This window comes from Trichogramma pretiosum, unplaced genomic scaffold (assembly GCF_000599845.2).
Source record: "Trichogramma pretiosum strain Unisexual culture from Peru unplaced genomic scaffold, Tpre_2.0 scaffold32, whole genome shotgun sequence".
In the NCBI taxonomy this organism is placed as follows: Eukaryota; Metazoa; Arthropoda; class Insecta; order Hymenoptera; family Trichogrammatidae; genus Trichogramma; species Trichogramma pretiosum.
The window spans coordinates 371,774-388,770 of NW_019641641.1; the positions used below are offsets into that span (position 1 = coordinate 371,774).

At 31.4% G+C, this 16,997-nt stretch overlaps 1 protein-coding gene across 13 annotated transcripts in view; it reads right to left on the bottom strand.

Moving 5' to 3' along the window:
- Positions 1–16,997, bottom strand: part of LOC106652560 (titin) — an 81,085-nt gene that overhangs the window by 43,306 nt on the left and 20,782 nt on the right. For 8 of the 13 annotated variants that reach the window (XM_023459727.1, XM_023459738.1, XM_023459736.1 and 5 more), the window contains exons 27-38: positions 16,563–16,961; positions 15,966–16,485; positions 15,706–15,877; positions 15,408–15,594; positions 13,984–14,323; positions 13,197–13,905; positions 12,781–13,119; positions 12,520–12,676; positions 12,283–12,449; positions 11,956–12,085; positions 4,291–8,301; positions 856–1,349 (exon numbers count right to left, since the gene is read on the bottom strand). In XM_023459727.1, the coding sequence (XP_023315495.1) occupies positions 856–1,349; positions 4,291–8,301; positions 11,956–12,085; positions 12,283–12,449; positions 12,520–12,676; positions 12,781–13,119; positions 13,197–13,905; positions 13,984–14,323; positions 15,408–15,594; positions 15,706–15,877; positions 15,966–16,485; positions 16,563–16,961 (7,625 nt within the window). The remainder of the gene's footprint in view (positions 1–855; positions 1,350–4,290; positions 8,302–11,955; positions 12,086–12,282; positions 12,450–12,519; positions 12,677–12,780; positions 13,120–13,196; positions 13,906–13,983; positions 14,324–15,407; positions 15,595–15,705; positions 15,878–15,965; positions 16,486–16,562; positions 16,962–16,997) is intronic. The other 5 variants (XM_023459734.1, XM_023459731.1, XM_023459728.1 and 2 more) reach the window with 5 other exon arrangements.

Genomic DNA, 16,997 nt, shown 5'->3' on the forward strand with positions numbered 1-16,997 from the left:
TTTTATTTTATGAATATTTATTAATTTTTTTATGGTCAGTCTTGAAAAATTTGTTATAATTTGTTTCTAAGGTAAAGTTTCCAGTTACGATTTCGAATTTGATATCAATAGCACTTTATAGCACAAGAGCTCAAAACTAGCGGCAAACTGCGATTTTTAGGTTAGAGTGCTGTAAAGTCCCATTACATAGTCACAGTCCACTAATTATGAATAGAGCTTAAAAGTGAAATCAACTTTATATTTATTTAGTAGTCTTAGATTCTGAAAATATAATTGCAATTGTATTTTCTTTTTACTAAATTAAAAAAAAAAAATTCACGTCATTGACTATGATTAATAAACTTGTACTTGAATAATATGTATAAAGATCAATCGTCTGTATCTATAAAGATGTAACTTAAGGTTCTTAAAATCGAGAATTTTTTCATACTCTCTAAGAATGTTTTTAGTAATTTGCAATACTAGAGTCAAAGGTAGCACTCTAAAGCATGCCGTAGTTTTGAGTTAGAGCACAGTAAAGTTTTTAAGGACCTTGCTAAAAAGTGCTTCCCATGACTCGTACAATGTACGGTATTTTATAATAATGTGATAATGCCTCTTTTTCCAAGATATAAGTCTCACTTTCTGGTACTACAAAGTGAGATTAGCGAGCGACTGCAGTGAATGTAAGACATACTGCAGCGCCAGAAAGTGGCACTTGTACTGCAGAAAAACGTGCAATGCGCGTGAATTTCGGTTGTATGGTGTAAAAGTACTTTTCTATTCATATAGAAGTAGATGGAAAAAGCAATTTTACAATTTTTTCGTATTCAACTGTCACGTAGTGCAAAAATTTTGAATAAAAATCATCCCAACCTCAATTAAATGATTTTCGAAAAACCATTGAAATGATGCTGGTGGGTGAGATGTAACTATTGCTTCCAATATAACGACTTCCCCAATGGGTATTATCTGAGATCGAATAGGTGTGATGAATCGTGGTGGCCTACTGTCATCAGATTGAGTGTCTTGTACGGATACTGTTCCTGAACAGCGAGCTTCTCCAGTAGAATTTTGCAATCGTACTTCATATTTTCCAGCATCTTTTTTAGATACACTCTGTATTATGAGCTCAGTAATATTGTTGAATGTACTAATTTTGCGCATTTCAGTAGATAAAATCTCTATATTATTTCGAAACCATTTTACATCCGTATTTGATACACTTTCAAACTTTACTGTCAACTTTAGAGGTTGTTTAGGTACTGCAGTAATCGCTGCGAATGGTTCGGTAATTGTTGGTGCACAATACTTAAGTTGAGATGTAGCTGTCACACGATCAAGTGAGATATCGAAATGATCTTCATCTGCTATAAAATCATAAGTTTCTGATAAATTTCTAATTAAGACGATATTTTCGTATTCTAGTAAGTAAAGATATTTAAATTGTCTTTACATCGTATAATTCAGAATAATTTTGAATAAAAGTATAATATTATTTTAACAATTTTTTGTGTTAAATAGTGAACTAAATGATAACATATATTATAGTTCTATTGGCTAACTAGAAGGCAGTATATGACAATAAGAGATTTTTGTGAAATCATAAAAAATTTAAAAAAAAATCGAAAATGTACTTTAACAATTTCACAATAAATCATGGGTAAACTGAAAATCTTGTGAGAGGTAAAGTAAGTATATGAAGGTAAAACAAATTCAACTAAATTGATTGCTGCACACACTTCTACTGGAACTCTATTCAGTCATTGTTAATCAAGAGTAGCTATTTCTATTTTCTTTGTAACATGAAAGTGCTACTCTTTATGTAAAACATTGATATGTTTGGTTCATGCAACATGATCAGTATAGCAAAGCAAAAATGTTCAAAATCGCATAATGGTCCGACGAATTACAAAATTAAAATCTATACAATAATTTTGTTAATTTGTCCATAAAACTTCGCTTTTATTGGAAAAATTATTATTTCAACTTATGGTAAACACACAAAAAAATCTGAATAATATTTTTGACGTGTAGAAAGATGGGGATTTTTCCCTCAAATAGTGAGGTAAAATTGGTTATGAAATGACAAGTTATTTTTATTCATAAAAATGCAAATTTTTGGTCCACCATCGGTTTACAGTTTGATACCTGAAATTTTTCTAAAAATTTATCTGGGTAACAACCTAATTTTTACCTAAATTAAATGTCCGAGACTTATTTTTAACAGGCTAGGTTGTCTTGAAAAAAAAAATTTGTTGAGAAAAGGGGATTTTTACTCTACAATCTTCGTTACTATACTTATCAGAATTAAAAAAATTAGAAAAATATTTGCGGTTATGCACTTTCAAACAGAAAAACAAGAAAAAGTTTCCAGGTTAGTTATCGAATTTAATTAACGTCAAAACTTTTTTGGAATTTGCAATAATTTTTTCTGAAGTTATAGAGCATATGATAAATTTGAAAAATTCGAAACTTTTTAAACTATTGAAAATAGCGCTTGAGAATTTTTTGTGTACTATAATATAGTAAAAGCACCTCATGGTATATATATTGTATTACCGTCTGAAAACTGTGACACAATAATTTTTTTTGACAGGAGAAACTGCTGAATATTATAAGGTCCATGCAATCAATACACATCTCTGATTTTAAGAACACAAACAACTATGAGACATAAAATTATGATTCAAAAATAACTGTAGAGTTTAAGAGATCATAAAACAAAAGCTAGCTTCGTGAGGTACACTAATAAATTTATTCTCTGCAAGGTTATTAAGGGATGGTAAGTATTAATTGTAAATTAGGGCGTACCTAATTTCTCAAAGTCAAAAATACCCTTAAAAAATTTCGCAGATCCTTTCCGTGTAATTTTTTTAAGGGTACTTATTTGATAACCCAGATATCGAAAGATACTCATAAATAAATAAGTTTTTATTGGTTTAGAGCCCAATGGGACACCGAAAACCCATGTCTGTAATGCGATGTTTGTTTTACAATTTTGAGGACGCTAGAGTTAGAAATAAAACCCCTCATTTAACTTAAAATTATGCCCAAATAAGAGTTTAATTTCTTATTTAGTATAGCGCCCTCAAAATTACCAAGAAAAAAAGCAAAAAGGTTTATACAAATTTAAAATTTTCCGATTTTTTCAAATCTGCCATAAAAAAATGGGGATTACTTCGTAAAAATCGATATTTGGTTCACTGTAGCTTTGAGATTATGTTCAAGGCTAAATTCAAGGACACCATTCGATTCCTCATCGAAACATACGTCGGATCTAAAGTTTTTGATTTTATTTTTAAGCATGCTCCGTGAGATTTTTTGGGGTTTTCATAATTTTGTCGCAATTTGCATATTTTTATTTTTTTTTTTAAATTTGAACCTCTGTATTAGGACTTTTAGTAAGCTGAAAATTTTTTTCTTTACATCGCACAAAAGGTCTAAATTTCAGCTTTCAAATAAGTATATGAAAATTTTAAAATGGAAAGAAATTCGACTCGAAAAAAAATTTCCGGTGTACCCTGGGTCCTGAAAGAGTGGTGAGATTTTTAGCGTGAGCAGTTTATAAGTGTTGTGATTGCTCGTTCAGTAGCTTGATATTGTTTAGTGTGTAAATTAAATATTGACATATTAATCTATTGACGGCTTAAGACTAATTTTGATTGGTTTCCTTCAACGACGCTGAGGCGAAAAGTCGACCCATTGCGAATTTTTACAGTTTATAATATATATTCGTTTTTTTTCTACTTTGAATATTAAAAGTCGGGCTAGTGAAATATTATATTTTATAAGCGCCTTTCGATATCTGGATTACTAAATTGATATTTTAAACTTTGGGAAATAAGGGACATCCTAATTTATATACCGTGGTGAATTGCTCAGGTGACTGACTTCTCCTTGCCACAATCGACTCCTTTTGTATATGTTCAACTAAAAAATTGTTGAATAAGAACGCTTATTCATTCGCCAGCAATTACTAGAGTAAGTTCTTCTAAACCTAAATTTGGCCAAAGATTTTAGCAGCTATAGCTGACAGAGTAAGATGAAAAGGTAACATATACTCCTAAGAATATTTTATCCATTAAATACATTTATGAACTAATAGCAACAGATGTAATCCCGTATAAATAACTGAAAAAAGTTAGTCATCTTTAGAATTCGCCATAGTTAGATGTAAAGCTTGAATTTCAGCATTAAGAAATTATACGCAGACCAAATATACGTTAAAATAAATCATCTACTAACATGACGATGAGAGGAAAAAAAGGATTGGACGGCAATAAATCAATAACATATATAAATTCATACCACTTGTTTCCATCGGAATTTCCATTAAGGCATTAGTGACTGACACGACAGGTAATGAAACTTCTTCTTTCGTAACCAAAGAGACTGTAACCTTTTCAGTTGATTCTGTGAATTTTTCTTCAACTGGTAACTCAACTTGCAACACTTCTTCTTCAACCATCAAAGTTGCTGTAGTTTTTTCGATTTTTTCCGTAGGTTTTTCAACGAGCTTAGGTTTTTTTTCAACTGGCTTTTTCTTACCACGAACCCATGGAGCTTTAGTAGTTTCAACCGGTATCTCGTCAAGCTTTTCTTCGGTTGGTAACTCAGTTTGAGATACTTCTTCTGTAATCGTCAAAGATGCTGTAGATTTTTCGATCTTTTCCGTAGGTTTTTCTTCCAACTGTGGTTTTATTGCGACTGGTTTCTTCTTACCACGAACCCATGGAGCTTGAGTAGTTTCAACCGGTTTCTCGTCCGGCTTTTCTTCGGTTGGTAATTCTATTTGAGATACTTCTTCTGTAATCGTCAAAGATGCTGTAGTTTTTTCGATCTTTTCCGTAGGTTTTTCTTCCAGCTGTGTTTTAATTGCTACTGGTTTCTTCTTACCACGAACCCATGGAGCTTGAGTAGTTTCAACCGGTTTTTCGTCCATATTTTCTTCAGTTGCTAACTGAGCTTGAGATACTTCTTCTGTAACCGTCAAAGATGCTGTAGTTTTTTCGATCTTTTCCGTAGGTTTTTCTTCCAACTGTGGTTTAATTGCAACTGGTTTCTTCTTACCACGAACCCATGGAGCTTGAGTAGTTTCAACCGGTTTCTCGTCCGGCTTTTCTTCAGCTGGTAATTCTACTTGAGATACTTCTTCTGTAACCGTCAAAGATGCTGTAGTTTTTTCGATCTTTTCTGTAGGTTTTTCATCCAACTGTGGTTTAATTGCGACTGGTTTCTTTTTACCACGAACCCATGGAACTTGAGTATTTTCAACCGGTTTTTCGTCCGGCTTTTCTTCAGTTGCTAATTCAGCTTGAGATACTTCTTCTGTAACAGTCAAAGATGCTGTAGTTTTTTCGATCTTTTCCGTAGGTTTTTCTTCCAACTGTGGTTTAATTGCGACTGGTTTCTTTTTACCACGAACCCATGGAACTTGAGTAGTTTCAACCGGTTTTTCGTCCGGCTTTTCTTCAGCTGGTAATTCTACTTGAGATACTTCTTCTGTAACCGTCAAAGATGCTGTAGTTTTTTCGATCTTTTCCGTAGGTTTTTCATCCAACTGTGGTTTCATTGCGACTGGTTTCTTTTTACCACGAACCCATGGAACTTGAGTAGTTTCAACCGGTTTTTCGTCCGGCTTTTCTTCAGCTGGTAATTCTACTTGAGATACTTCTTCTGTAACCGTCAAAGATGCTGTAGTTTTTTCGATCTTTTCCGAAGGTCTTTCTTCCAACTGTAGTTTTATTGCGACTGGTTTCTTTTTACCACGAACCCATGGAGCTTGAGTAGTTTCAACCGGTTTCTCGTCCGGCTTTTCTTCGGTTGGTAATTCTATTTGAGATACTTCTTCTGTAATCGTCAAAGATGTTGTAGTTTTTTCGATCTTTTCCGTAGGTATTTCTTCCAACTGTGGTTTAATTGCGACTGGTTTCTTCTTACCACGAACCCATGGAGCTTGAGTAGTTTCAACCGGTTTCTGGTCTGGCTTTTCTTCGGTTAGTAGTTTTACTTGAGACACATCTTCTTCAACTTTCAAAGTTGCTGTTCTTTTATCAGTTGTTTCCATAACCTTTTCTTCAAATTTTTGTTCAGTTCGAATGGGTTTTTTCTTACCACGAACCCATGGAACTTGAGTAGTTTCAACCGGTTTTTCGTCCGGCTTTTCTTCAGCTGGTAATTCTACTTGAGATACTTCTTCTGTAACCGTCAAAGATGCTGTAGTTTTTTCGATCTTTTCTGTAGGTTTTTCATCCAACTGTGGTTTAATTGCGACTGGTTTCTTTTTACCACGAACCCATGGAACTTGAGTAGTTTCAACCGGTTTTTCGTCCGGCTTTTCTTCAGTTGCTAATTCAGCTTGAGATACTTCTTCTGTAACAGTCAAAGATGCTGTAGTTTTTTCGATCTTTTCCGTAGGTTTTTCTTCCAACTGTGGTTGAATTGCGACTGGTTTCTTTTTACCACGAACCCATGGAACTTGAGTAGTTTCAACCGGTTTTTCGTTCGGCTTTTCTTCGGTTAGTAGTTTTACTTGAGACACATCTTCTTCAACTTTCAAAGTTGCTTTTCTTTTATCAGTTGTTTCCGTAAACTTTTCTTCAATTTTTTGTTCAGTTCGAATGGGTTTTTTCTTACCACGAACCCACGGAGCTTGAGTAGTTTCAACCGGTTTCTCATCCAGCCTTTGTTCAGTCGATAACTCTATTTGAGACACTTCTTCGGTAACCGTCAAAGATGCTGTAGTTTTTTCGATCTTTTCCGTAGGTTTTTCTTCCAACTGTGGTTTAATTGCGACTGGTTTCTTCTTACCACGAGCCCATGGAGCTTGAGTAGTTTCAGCCGTTTTCTCGTCCGGCTTTTCTTCGGCTGGTAATTCTACTTGAGACACTTCTTCTTGAACTTTTAAAGTAGCTGTCGTTTTATCAGTTGTTTCCGTAAACTTTTCTTTAAACTTTGGTTCAATTGTGGCCGGTTTTTTCTTACCACGAATCCATGGAGCCTGAATAGTTTCAACCGGTTTCTCATCTGGCTTTTCTTCAGTTGGTAATTCTACTTGAGACACTTTTTCTTGAACTTTCAAAGTTGCTGTCGTTTTATCAATTGTTTCCGTAAACTTTTCTTCAAACTTTGATTTAATTGGAACTGATTTTTTCTTACCACTTATCCATGGGGCTTGATTTTTTTCAACTGGTTTCTCGTCCGATTTTTTTTCCATTGGTAACGTAACTTCAGTTTTTTCCTGCAGCTGTGGTTTCATTGGGACTTGCTTTTTTTTACTGCGTACCCATGGGGCGTGAGTAGTTTCGGTGGGGGTCTCAATTGGTATCTTTTCGATCGTCGTCCTGATCTCAACGTTTTCTGTAACAAATGGGTATTCTTCTTGTTGTTGTACAAAATCTACGACGTCTTCTTCCTTTCTTTTTTGAATTTTTTCTGTTTTTTTAAGAGTTTTTTCGCTTGGGTACTCTTTGCGTTGTTCTGTAGTCTTCACTTTCTGCTTCGAGCTCAATCTTGCGTTATCTTCTGTATCAACGTATTCCGCAAGATTTTGTTCATTCTCTGAAATGTGTTTTAATTCAACCTTTTCTATTTTCGGCTTTTGTACTAAATTATTCTCTTTCACTACATGTTTTAGAGTGATTGCCTCATATTTTTCTTTACGTAATTTTTTTTTCATCGGTTTAGTTGGTTTTAAATTAATTTGTTCATCTTTCCATGACTGTTTATCTATTTTAATATCGGAATAAATATTTAAAGTTTCGTCCAAAATTTTATCGACATCTGCATTATCTGTTTCAGCCATAAGTTTTTCAATAAATATCTGCTCTTTAGATATGTGTTTTTCGACAGGCTTCAAAGCCACGTATTCTATTTTTTCCTTGGTCATTTCTTTTTTTTCGGTTTTAGTTGGTTTTAATTCTATTTCTTGTAGTTTTTCTTTCGGAATATCCTTGACTACTCTCTGAATTTTTTTCAATAATACTTCTTCATTTGTCCATGATTTTAATTTTTCATTTTCAAGGGAAGGTTTTTCCTTTTTATCCTCTTTATCATTTTTTAATTTTCTCCACGGAGTTTTTTCCAAGGGTCGTGGTCTATGACTAGCACGTCCTTTTCGCCATGCTAATGTTTCATCGCCAGGCTGCAAAGGAGTGCCAATAGGAAAACCTTCTTCATCCAGCTCCACTACATTTTTCTTTAACTTTTTTATGGTTTCGTCATCGACAATAGATCCAAATCGAAGGTTTGTATCTTTTGCAAAAGAATTATGTTCTTCTTTTTCCGAAACTACATTCTCATAGTATACTCCTTTTCTTTCTGAAATCATAATATTTTTATGTTGTTTGTAACAAAATGACTTAAAATTTATATTATAATTACGAAAAAAATGTGTAGTAACCTTATCATATTTTATAGCACTGCGTGGCTTAAGTTTATATTTATATCATGCTTTTCTACGGCATAAGTCGTACTTTTTGTCTCCGCGTGTTTCGCATCGCACTCTCTACGCTAGTGCGCTAAAGTCACTTCGTGGTAACAGAAAGTGTAACTGTTACTCGAGAAAAAGGGTATAAATGTGAACTTTAATGTGAAACCTTCGCTACAGTCCGGCCTTAAACCACGCCGTACCATAAATGGTTACTTATGTCACTTGTATCATAAAGTACTAATTGTTTAGTCAAAATATTTCACACGGTTATTTATTTACAAGAAAAATCCAAAACTGTTCAATAATGTAAAAAGTAAATTTTGGATAAAAATATAAGATTTTGAGCATATGGAGCGAGAAACTGTAAAGCCTCAAAGGACATGTAATTATCTGTCGAGGCAAAACTACGATAAACATGAGCTCTGTGATTTTGTTTTTTCTCTTTGTAGGCGTATACATTACTATTTATGAATTTCAAAGCCGAAATTAATTAATTCTGTTTCAGCCACAGAGTCAAAAATATGAGTTTGGAAATACTAGATTACGTTCGAAGGCTTTGCCTCGGCTGATAATGCTCGTATGAGCTATGGTTTTAGTTTTTCGATTCTCAAGCACTGAATCCACTATCTCTCGACGAATTAATCATGAATGAAACGAAAATATTCACTCATATAATAAAGATATCAAATAAATCTTGAAATAATTTATTGACGTCTTCTGCAGTCATCAAGTAAATTGGCAAGTATCTCATAATCTAAGAAATGAAGGACTTTTTTCCAATTTATATTAAAAACTTATTACAAAAATTAGTTTTTTCAAAAAATCACACTAAGAACAGTCTTAGATACATGAAAGTTCTTTGTTCTTATTTGCTTTGTTTCAAGCATTGTATTCCTATAAATTTATGATATATAGTTTTGTGTCTTGAATATAAAAAATTACTTTTTAATGGTTTTATTAATTTCGTTATAGTTTATATCTTTTCATAACACATAAATGAACATTAACAAATGAATTTTCCATCCCCGTGATTTCTTTTTTTTTTACTTGAGGAATCATTTTACAGATTTTAATAAAAAATTCAATTTCCGATTAAATAATTCTGAAAATCTTTGTATGTGCCCACTTGCCTATCACCCCGACGCCTTGGGATCGAGACAGGGTTGCTGTATTGTTTTTTTCATTTCATTATCAATTAAAAAATGGAGCTAGATTTCAGGTCAAAAATCCTTCATTTTTTTAAAAATAACGTTTATTTTATTATAGTTCAATGCTTTTCCCGATAAAAAATTAATAATTGTTCGTACTTATTATTTAAACTATTAGCGAAAAATCAAATACGAGAGAACGTCAGCGATTAAGGAATGACGCCAGTCGAATATTACTTTTAATTCTTATTATGCTTAATTATTTGTACAAAGTAAGAGATGAAAATTTGTCTACAAATACTTTACAAAATTTGATTAGAATTATCTCGTCCAAATTTATTGAAAAAATTGTACAAATTTAACTAAAAAGAAAAATTCTAAAATTGTATTGATCATATGCTCGTGCAATAAGTGATTAAAAATTGGATTATCATGTGAATTCATGCTGGTAAGAAATGATCTGTTAAATAAGGTAGCCGCTTAGTCTTACTTTCATTGAAATAAGAGATTATGAGGGATTGTTAAAATGTTATTTGTTGGTAAAGTGCACACTTAGTTATAAATTTTAGTTTTGTATCGATCAAAAAAATATAAGCATTATAAATTTTTTTACACGAACACTTGTGAAGATTTCATACGACAAATTTTATCGAAACTTGAAAACGTTTATTATTAATATTAGCCCAATATTTAAAAATTAAAATCAATACATAAAAAAGTAAACAAAATTTGAAATGGTATAATGTGACTTAAGCAAAATTCGAGTTTATTAGTAGAAATTTATAAAATAATACATCTAAAAGCCAAAGTGACGAAGGTGGCGCATGTTATAACAAGACAAAAACAATCAAAATTCAGTTAATTTTTAATTACAGTGGCGTAAATGTATTATATTATGTGCATCGAATTTTTATTTCACACAGTGGATAATGCTTATACTTAGAATCAAAAATAGATAGGTATTTGTTTGGATTACATACTTTATTAAAACAATATACATTAGAGAGCTTTCCAATGTAACGAAATACATTAATCAACAATAAAATTTTTTTGTAAAGTACAAGTGTCACGTTGTTGTTCTGATAATGGTAATATTATGTTTATACTAATATCGCTCGGTAAATTAGTAGTATATTGTATCGTGTTTGACTTTCTAAGATAAGTATTTTGAAAATCCGAAATTACCTTCGCTAAAATATATTTTACAGAATTCTGGTTGGTTTTCTTGTTTTCAAGTAGTTTGCATGAACCGTATTGATGTTTATAAATGTTTAATTTGAAAAAATTTAATAAAATTGAAAATTGTAATACAAATTTCGTGATATTTTTCGACCGCAATATTACTTAAACATTAATTTTACAACTTTTATCTCTATCTTTTCAAACAAAATTGTACCAAGTATCCATATTTAATTATATAATAAAAATCATTTTTCTCTAACATCTAATTTTTTAAATTAAGAAATAATATACTATAAGTAAAGTATCGGTGTGAAACTGAAGATTATGAAAAAAATTTGGAAATCATTATATTAGTGTACTATAAAATGTTCATAATATTATCATTTCTGATAGGAAGTCTTCTCAAAGTGTATACCAAGTCGTATGAATAATACCTTGAAAAGTACAATTTTTAACAAGAGAAAATATCTCGGTTAAGAAAATTATGGCGAAATTGTCATGAAAAGCAGGTTTTATTCAAATAGTATAATTGATAAATGTTAGTCAAATGAACAAAGTTTTCATTGACAAAGGAAAATCCAATAGTTTCCACAATTTTTATTCAAATTTTGTCGTACAATTTGTCTTTATTATTAGTAAATATTAGATTGACGAATACGATTAAATATTTAAAAATTTTCATAGTCCTCAAGTTATTTTAAATTATACACTGATATATAATGATGAACAAAAATGTTTCACATACGTTTTTCACAATAAATAACAATAATATCACTTAAATACTAAATCTTAGCACTTCCTAAGAGATATTCAAAATTTAGATTTTTAATCAACATCCGTTTAAACGTAAGTATTGGAAATATTGCTATTTTTTAGTGTTTTACACTTTTAATTAAATTACTTTCGACATTTAGTTGATAGCACCACCTTCGTCATAATATCATTATAATATCGAAATTCAAACACATTTATAAATGTTAGTAGAAAACTACTCGATTGCAGACGTTGAATATACATTAACATCTACAAATTATATTGTTAAACAAAGCGGATCAAAAATTAAGATCATAAAGAGAGGCAGTGCGGCATCAAAGAATTCTTAAGTACCAATACAAATGTATTCGTCTCAATTTTTTTATCAAATGAAAGTCACTATTTTTGATAGGAGGGATTAACATTTTACCAGATAGCAATTTTTAATTTAGTCCTTACTTTTAACGATGAGTTTAGCTGATGATTCAACAGTGCCAGCTGCAGTTGTAGCTCGACAAGTAAATGTTCCAGTATCTTCTTCGTATGTAGTCGCAATTAATAGCACTGCATTATTGCCTTCATGAATCATCTATAAATTGAATTTCAAAGCAATGAATGGTTGACTCAAAAATAGATATCAATTGAGAAGAAAATTAAATATTAATTTATATTTAGAAAAAATTTTGTTTATATTTTATAACACTCATTATTCGATGTAGATTGGAAAAATTTAAATGATACATTGATGAAATAATTTTACTTTTAACTGGTTTTCGTTTTACTTACTTGAAAATCAGGCGATTCTGGAATAAGTACACCTTCACGATACCATTGTATTGTAGGTTTAAGTTTTGCTGGTAAAACTTGTGTTTTGAATTGGGCAGGCTGACCTTCTAAAACAATTTGATCTCTCAAAGGTGTCAGTTTTGGAAATACGTCTGATGAATCAGGAGCTATACGATAAAAAAAATTTTTGTTAAAATTAATTTGTATTTAGATCAATGTTTCAATGGAAAAACTTACCAAGAACTTTTAGATTAGCGGAAGTAGTTACTTCTCCAGCATTATTTTTTGCAATACATTTGTAAATACCTTCATCCTCCGGAAATGCCTCTGATATTCTTAATGTACACAGATCAACTTCTTTCTGCATTTGGAAATACTTAGACGGTTTGATTACCTGGAAATGGTTAATTTTATAAGTCCCTAATTCACTGTAGTTTTTAGTATACAGCTTTTTTATTTTAATTTAAGCTTGAGCATAATATATATTTATTTACTTACTTTATCACCTTTTTTCCATTGAATATTTGGAATAGGTTTTCCAACTACACGACAAGAAAATGCAACCGAAGTTCCTTCTTTGATTGTTTGGTCTTGCAAAGGTTGCAGAATGGTTGGAATTTGTTCTATGTCAGTTGATAATGTTTTTGATGTTTTTTGCTGCGTTTGGAGTTTTTGAACAGTACATTCAGCTTCGCAACGAGCTTCTCCTGCGCTGTTTATTGCGACACATTCATATTTACCGTTATCATCTGGAACACTTTCTAAAATTAAGAGAGTATAGATATCGTCTTCTTCCAAAGTCTTGTATCGAATATCAGGTCTAATTTTTTTCCCATTCTAAAAAGAAAAATTATTTAAATATCTTGTTTTACAGTTTATATGTATGGACTATGATGAAAAGTTATATTTTTTACCTTTAACCAATAAACATCAATTGGTTTAGTACCGGTTACTTTAGCATCAAATCTAGCTAATTGACCATTCTTAACAACCACATTTTGAATTGTAGTAATAAAACTAGGAGGAACTACACCAGTACGTCCAGGTCTGCGTTTTTCTTCTACAACAAGATTTGCGCTACATTTAGCTCTCCCGCCTCTATTTTCAGCAATTACAGAAAAAACGCCAGAATCTTCCATGAACACTTGCTGAACTATTAATATAGATTTCGTTCCAAATGTTGAGATTCGTAAGTCAGATGAATTTGTTATAGGAAAATCTTCACGATACCATTTTATGGTAGGCATAGGATCGCCATCGAATTCAACTTCAAATTTAGCTTGCTCCTGTTCAAACGCCCGACAAGGTTGAATTTTTTTAGTAAAAACTGGTGGTTTGGAGGGCTTGACGGGACCATGTACGACTCTTTCTTGAGTTTTAGCCTTATGTTCTACTTCGGTAGTTTCTGTTGCTGTAATTTTTCGTGTAATTTCCATATCATCTCTTACTTCCTTTTGAGTTTGCTTTTGTTTTGCTACATGAACTTCTCGACCATGAACAGCTGACTCTGACGGCCCAGGATAATGTTTTGGTCCTTCGTGCTTTTGAGAATCAATATCTACTTGAGTGGTAAACTTATTCAAAACCTTTGATGATTGCGATGCATCATGAGATTGAGATTCTCTGTAAATTTTAATTATTTATGAAAAATTAATTTATATAAAAAAGCGCTGAAAAATCAAAGAACTGAATTAAACTTACAAAGTTTCTTGATACTTTTGAGCCATTCCTTTAGCAACAGAATTATTTATAATTTTTTCTCCTGGTATTGCAAATTGATGAGACGTTTCTCTTAGCCTTGATTCTTTGAGTATTTGTTCTTCTTCGAGGTTCATTAATTTATTGTAATAATCTTCATTCTTTTTAGATTTTACCGTTTTTTGCCATTCGGGCACGGGTTTGTCCACCATTTTCTGGCGCAAGTGCTCTGTGGTAACCGCAGTAGTTTGAGTAGTATTCTGAGATCTTTCATCGAAAACTTTTTCCAATTCAGTTTCTTTTTTATCACTTTGATGCTGAATAAGATCATAATCATACCAAGCTGGAGATAAAAAAAAATTAATTATTAATATGATTGATAGAAATATATAGTTAAATAATGTAAAAGGGTAACGCATAAACAAATTTTGAACAATTCATGCGAGGTTCATCGTAGGCGTAAATTTTTTACATTAATTTGGAAATTAATTTTTTATAATTTTTGAATTCATAAATTATTACGTCGTACATCAAAATAAAAAATTACAACGCAGATTTATTATAATAATGACACTCAATTTTTCGAAAATACTAAAATTATTCAATTAAATTGATATAAAAATTCTACAAATTTGTTCATTAAATTATAAAAATTGGAATGTATCGGAGGAATTAATATTATTTAATTACAAGTATATTTTCATTGGGGGATGCTTTGTATTATTTCATAGTCATATTTTATCATCGTAAAATATGTACATTGGTAACAAACAAAAATTTTATGGGATTAGAAAATCATTAAACTCGTTTTTTTTTTAATTTCAACATGTTTCTGGTACTGTACCAGTTTTTTTGTTTTCATCCAAATAAATTTTCAAAAATATCAAACAAGATGAAAACACGAAAACATTTCTTAAGGTTGTAATAAAATTAATTAAGAGGAAAAAATCGTTCACATTGGATATTTTCATATCAATGATGCAAAAAAATGATGGTTTTTGCAAAAATCATACCTGGAAAATTTCCACCAAGATCTGTTTATCCACTTGTCATAAAATATTATTTAGGACAAGATATAGCTCATCCTTATTTACAATTTTATGATTATAAACCAAATTCTTTTTCTTGAGCAAATTATCAATGCTGCTATTTTTAAAGGAAAACGGATGGTATTATGGAATTCTAGGACTTTGTAGTGTTTTCAGTGAAATTTGTGTAATTTAAGGTATAAAATGTTCATTCACAGTTTTTTTGTGTTTAGAATAACCACATGAATTTGATTTTTTTGTCTATCCGCGCTTGTTACGATGTATATATTGTTTTTCGATCGATGTAAACTTCAATCTTACACAAGTTTTGAGTACTTGTATAATTTGAGTATAAGCTCAATTTAGATTATTTTTTACGTTAATATTAAATTTACTTACGTCTAGGTGATGATTTGAGAACTCCTCGATAGTCATCACTACGAGGTTTTACTGTAAGTGTAGTTTCAGTTCGAGTTTCTCCCAAAGAATTTCTAGCTATAACTTCAATTTTGCCATTGTCATATTGCCTTGTTTTTGGTATGTCCATGTGGTACATGCCATCATATGTTAACTTATAGCGGGAGCCCTAATATAAAAAATTCAATTTATAAAAATTGATCAATCAATTTATTAATGCCTAGAAACATCTATACTATAACATAAAATAAGCATTTGAAAAATAATCAATCATCCTTACATTTACTACTGTATGGCCGTTAATGTTCCAAATAACTCGTGGTTTTGGATAACCAGTTACTCTACAACAGAATCTTGACAAATCTCCTTCTTCCACTGTCACTGCTTCAGGCTTGCTAACGAATGTAGGAGCTGCTCGTACTTTTTCTGTTTCGGTTACTTCTTCGGCAGTACTAAGACAAAAATTTTATGTTCATATATTTAGCTATTGTAATAAGCAATTATATGATTTTCATACTATATAATTCAAATTATGCTTACACTTGCCACGATGCCTCCATTTCACGTATTTTTTCGATACTCTTCATACCTTTTGGAAGTTGGGAATCATAAATTATTCCCGGTTTTCCGATCGTTTTGATAATTGCTTTTGTTTCATCCGACCCATAAAGATTTGTAGCCCTACATAAATATTCGCCGCTATCTTCGGGATATACCCATCCAAAATTCATTGCAACATAACCAAAGTCATAAATTGGAGTGAATCTATTCTTATGTGGCAAAGGCTTTCCATTCAAAAACCATTCAACTTTCATATTTGGATCTCCAACAGGGGCTAGTTGACATTCAAATTTGCTACTATTCATTTCCACGAGATCTACCTCGTCTTTTATTTGTGTGACAAAACGAGGTGGTTGCTTTTTCTCAGCATCGTATAAGTCTTCTTCTGTAAGATGTACTTCTGACGTATATTTTTTTATTGTCGCTTCCATTTGCATTAATGCTTCCGACTTTTTCATTCCTTTTGGAACTTGATTCTGAAGAATGATACTTGGAAGAGCTAAAATAATAATCAAAAATAAAAAATAATTACATCCTATCATTTATGAATGTTAAGATAATAAAAATTTTACTCACTTTTGCAAGAAACTGAAGCTTGAGTTGAATCTTCACCTAAATCATTTATAGCTTTACACACATAAGTTCCAGAATCTTCAGGATAAACATATAAAATATCCATTGATACAAAGCCCATATCATAAGTTGTACGATATCTATGGCCTGCGGGAATGAGTTTTCCATTTCTATACCACTCTATACGTAAATTAGAATCATCTCTGGGTTCTACTTGACATTCAAAACGAACGTTTTCATTTTCTTCGACAGTTGCAGATTTTATTTGCGTAATAAATCTTGGAGGTTGACGAGGTTTTTCCGGTTGTGGAGCCACCGTTGTAGGACCTTTCTCTAATTCTTTTAATTTTTCTCCACTCAATCCTGATGGTAATTGTGAATCAAAATCAATAGACTTTTTAGCTGTAAAAAATATTATGGATTTTTTTTAGAAAACAA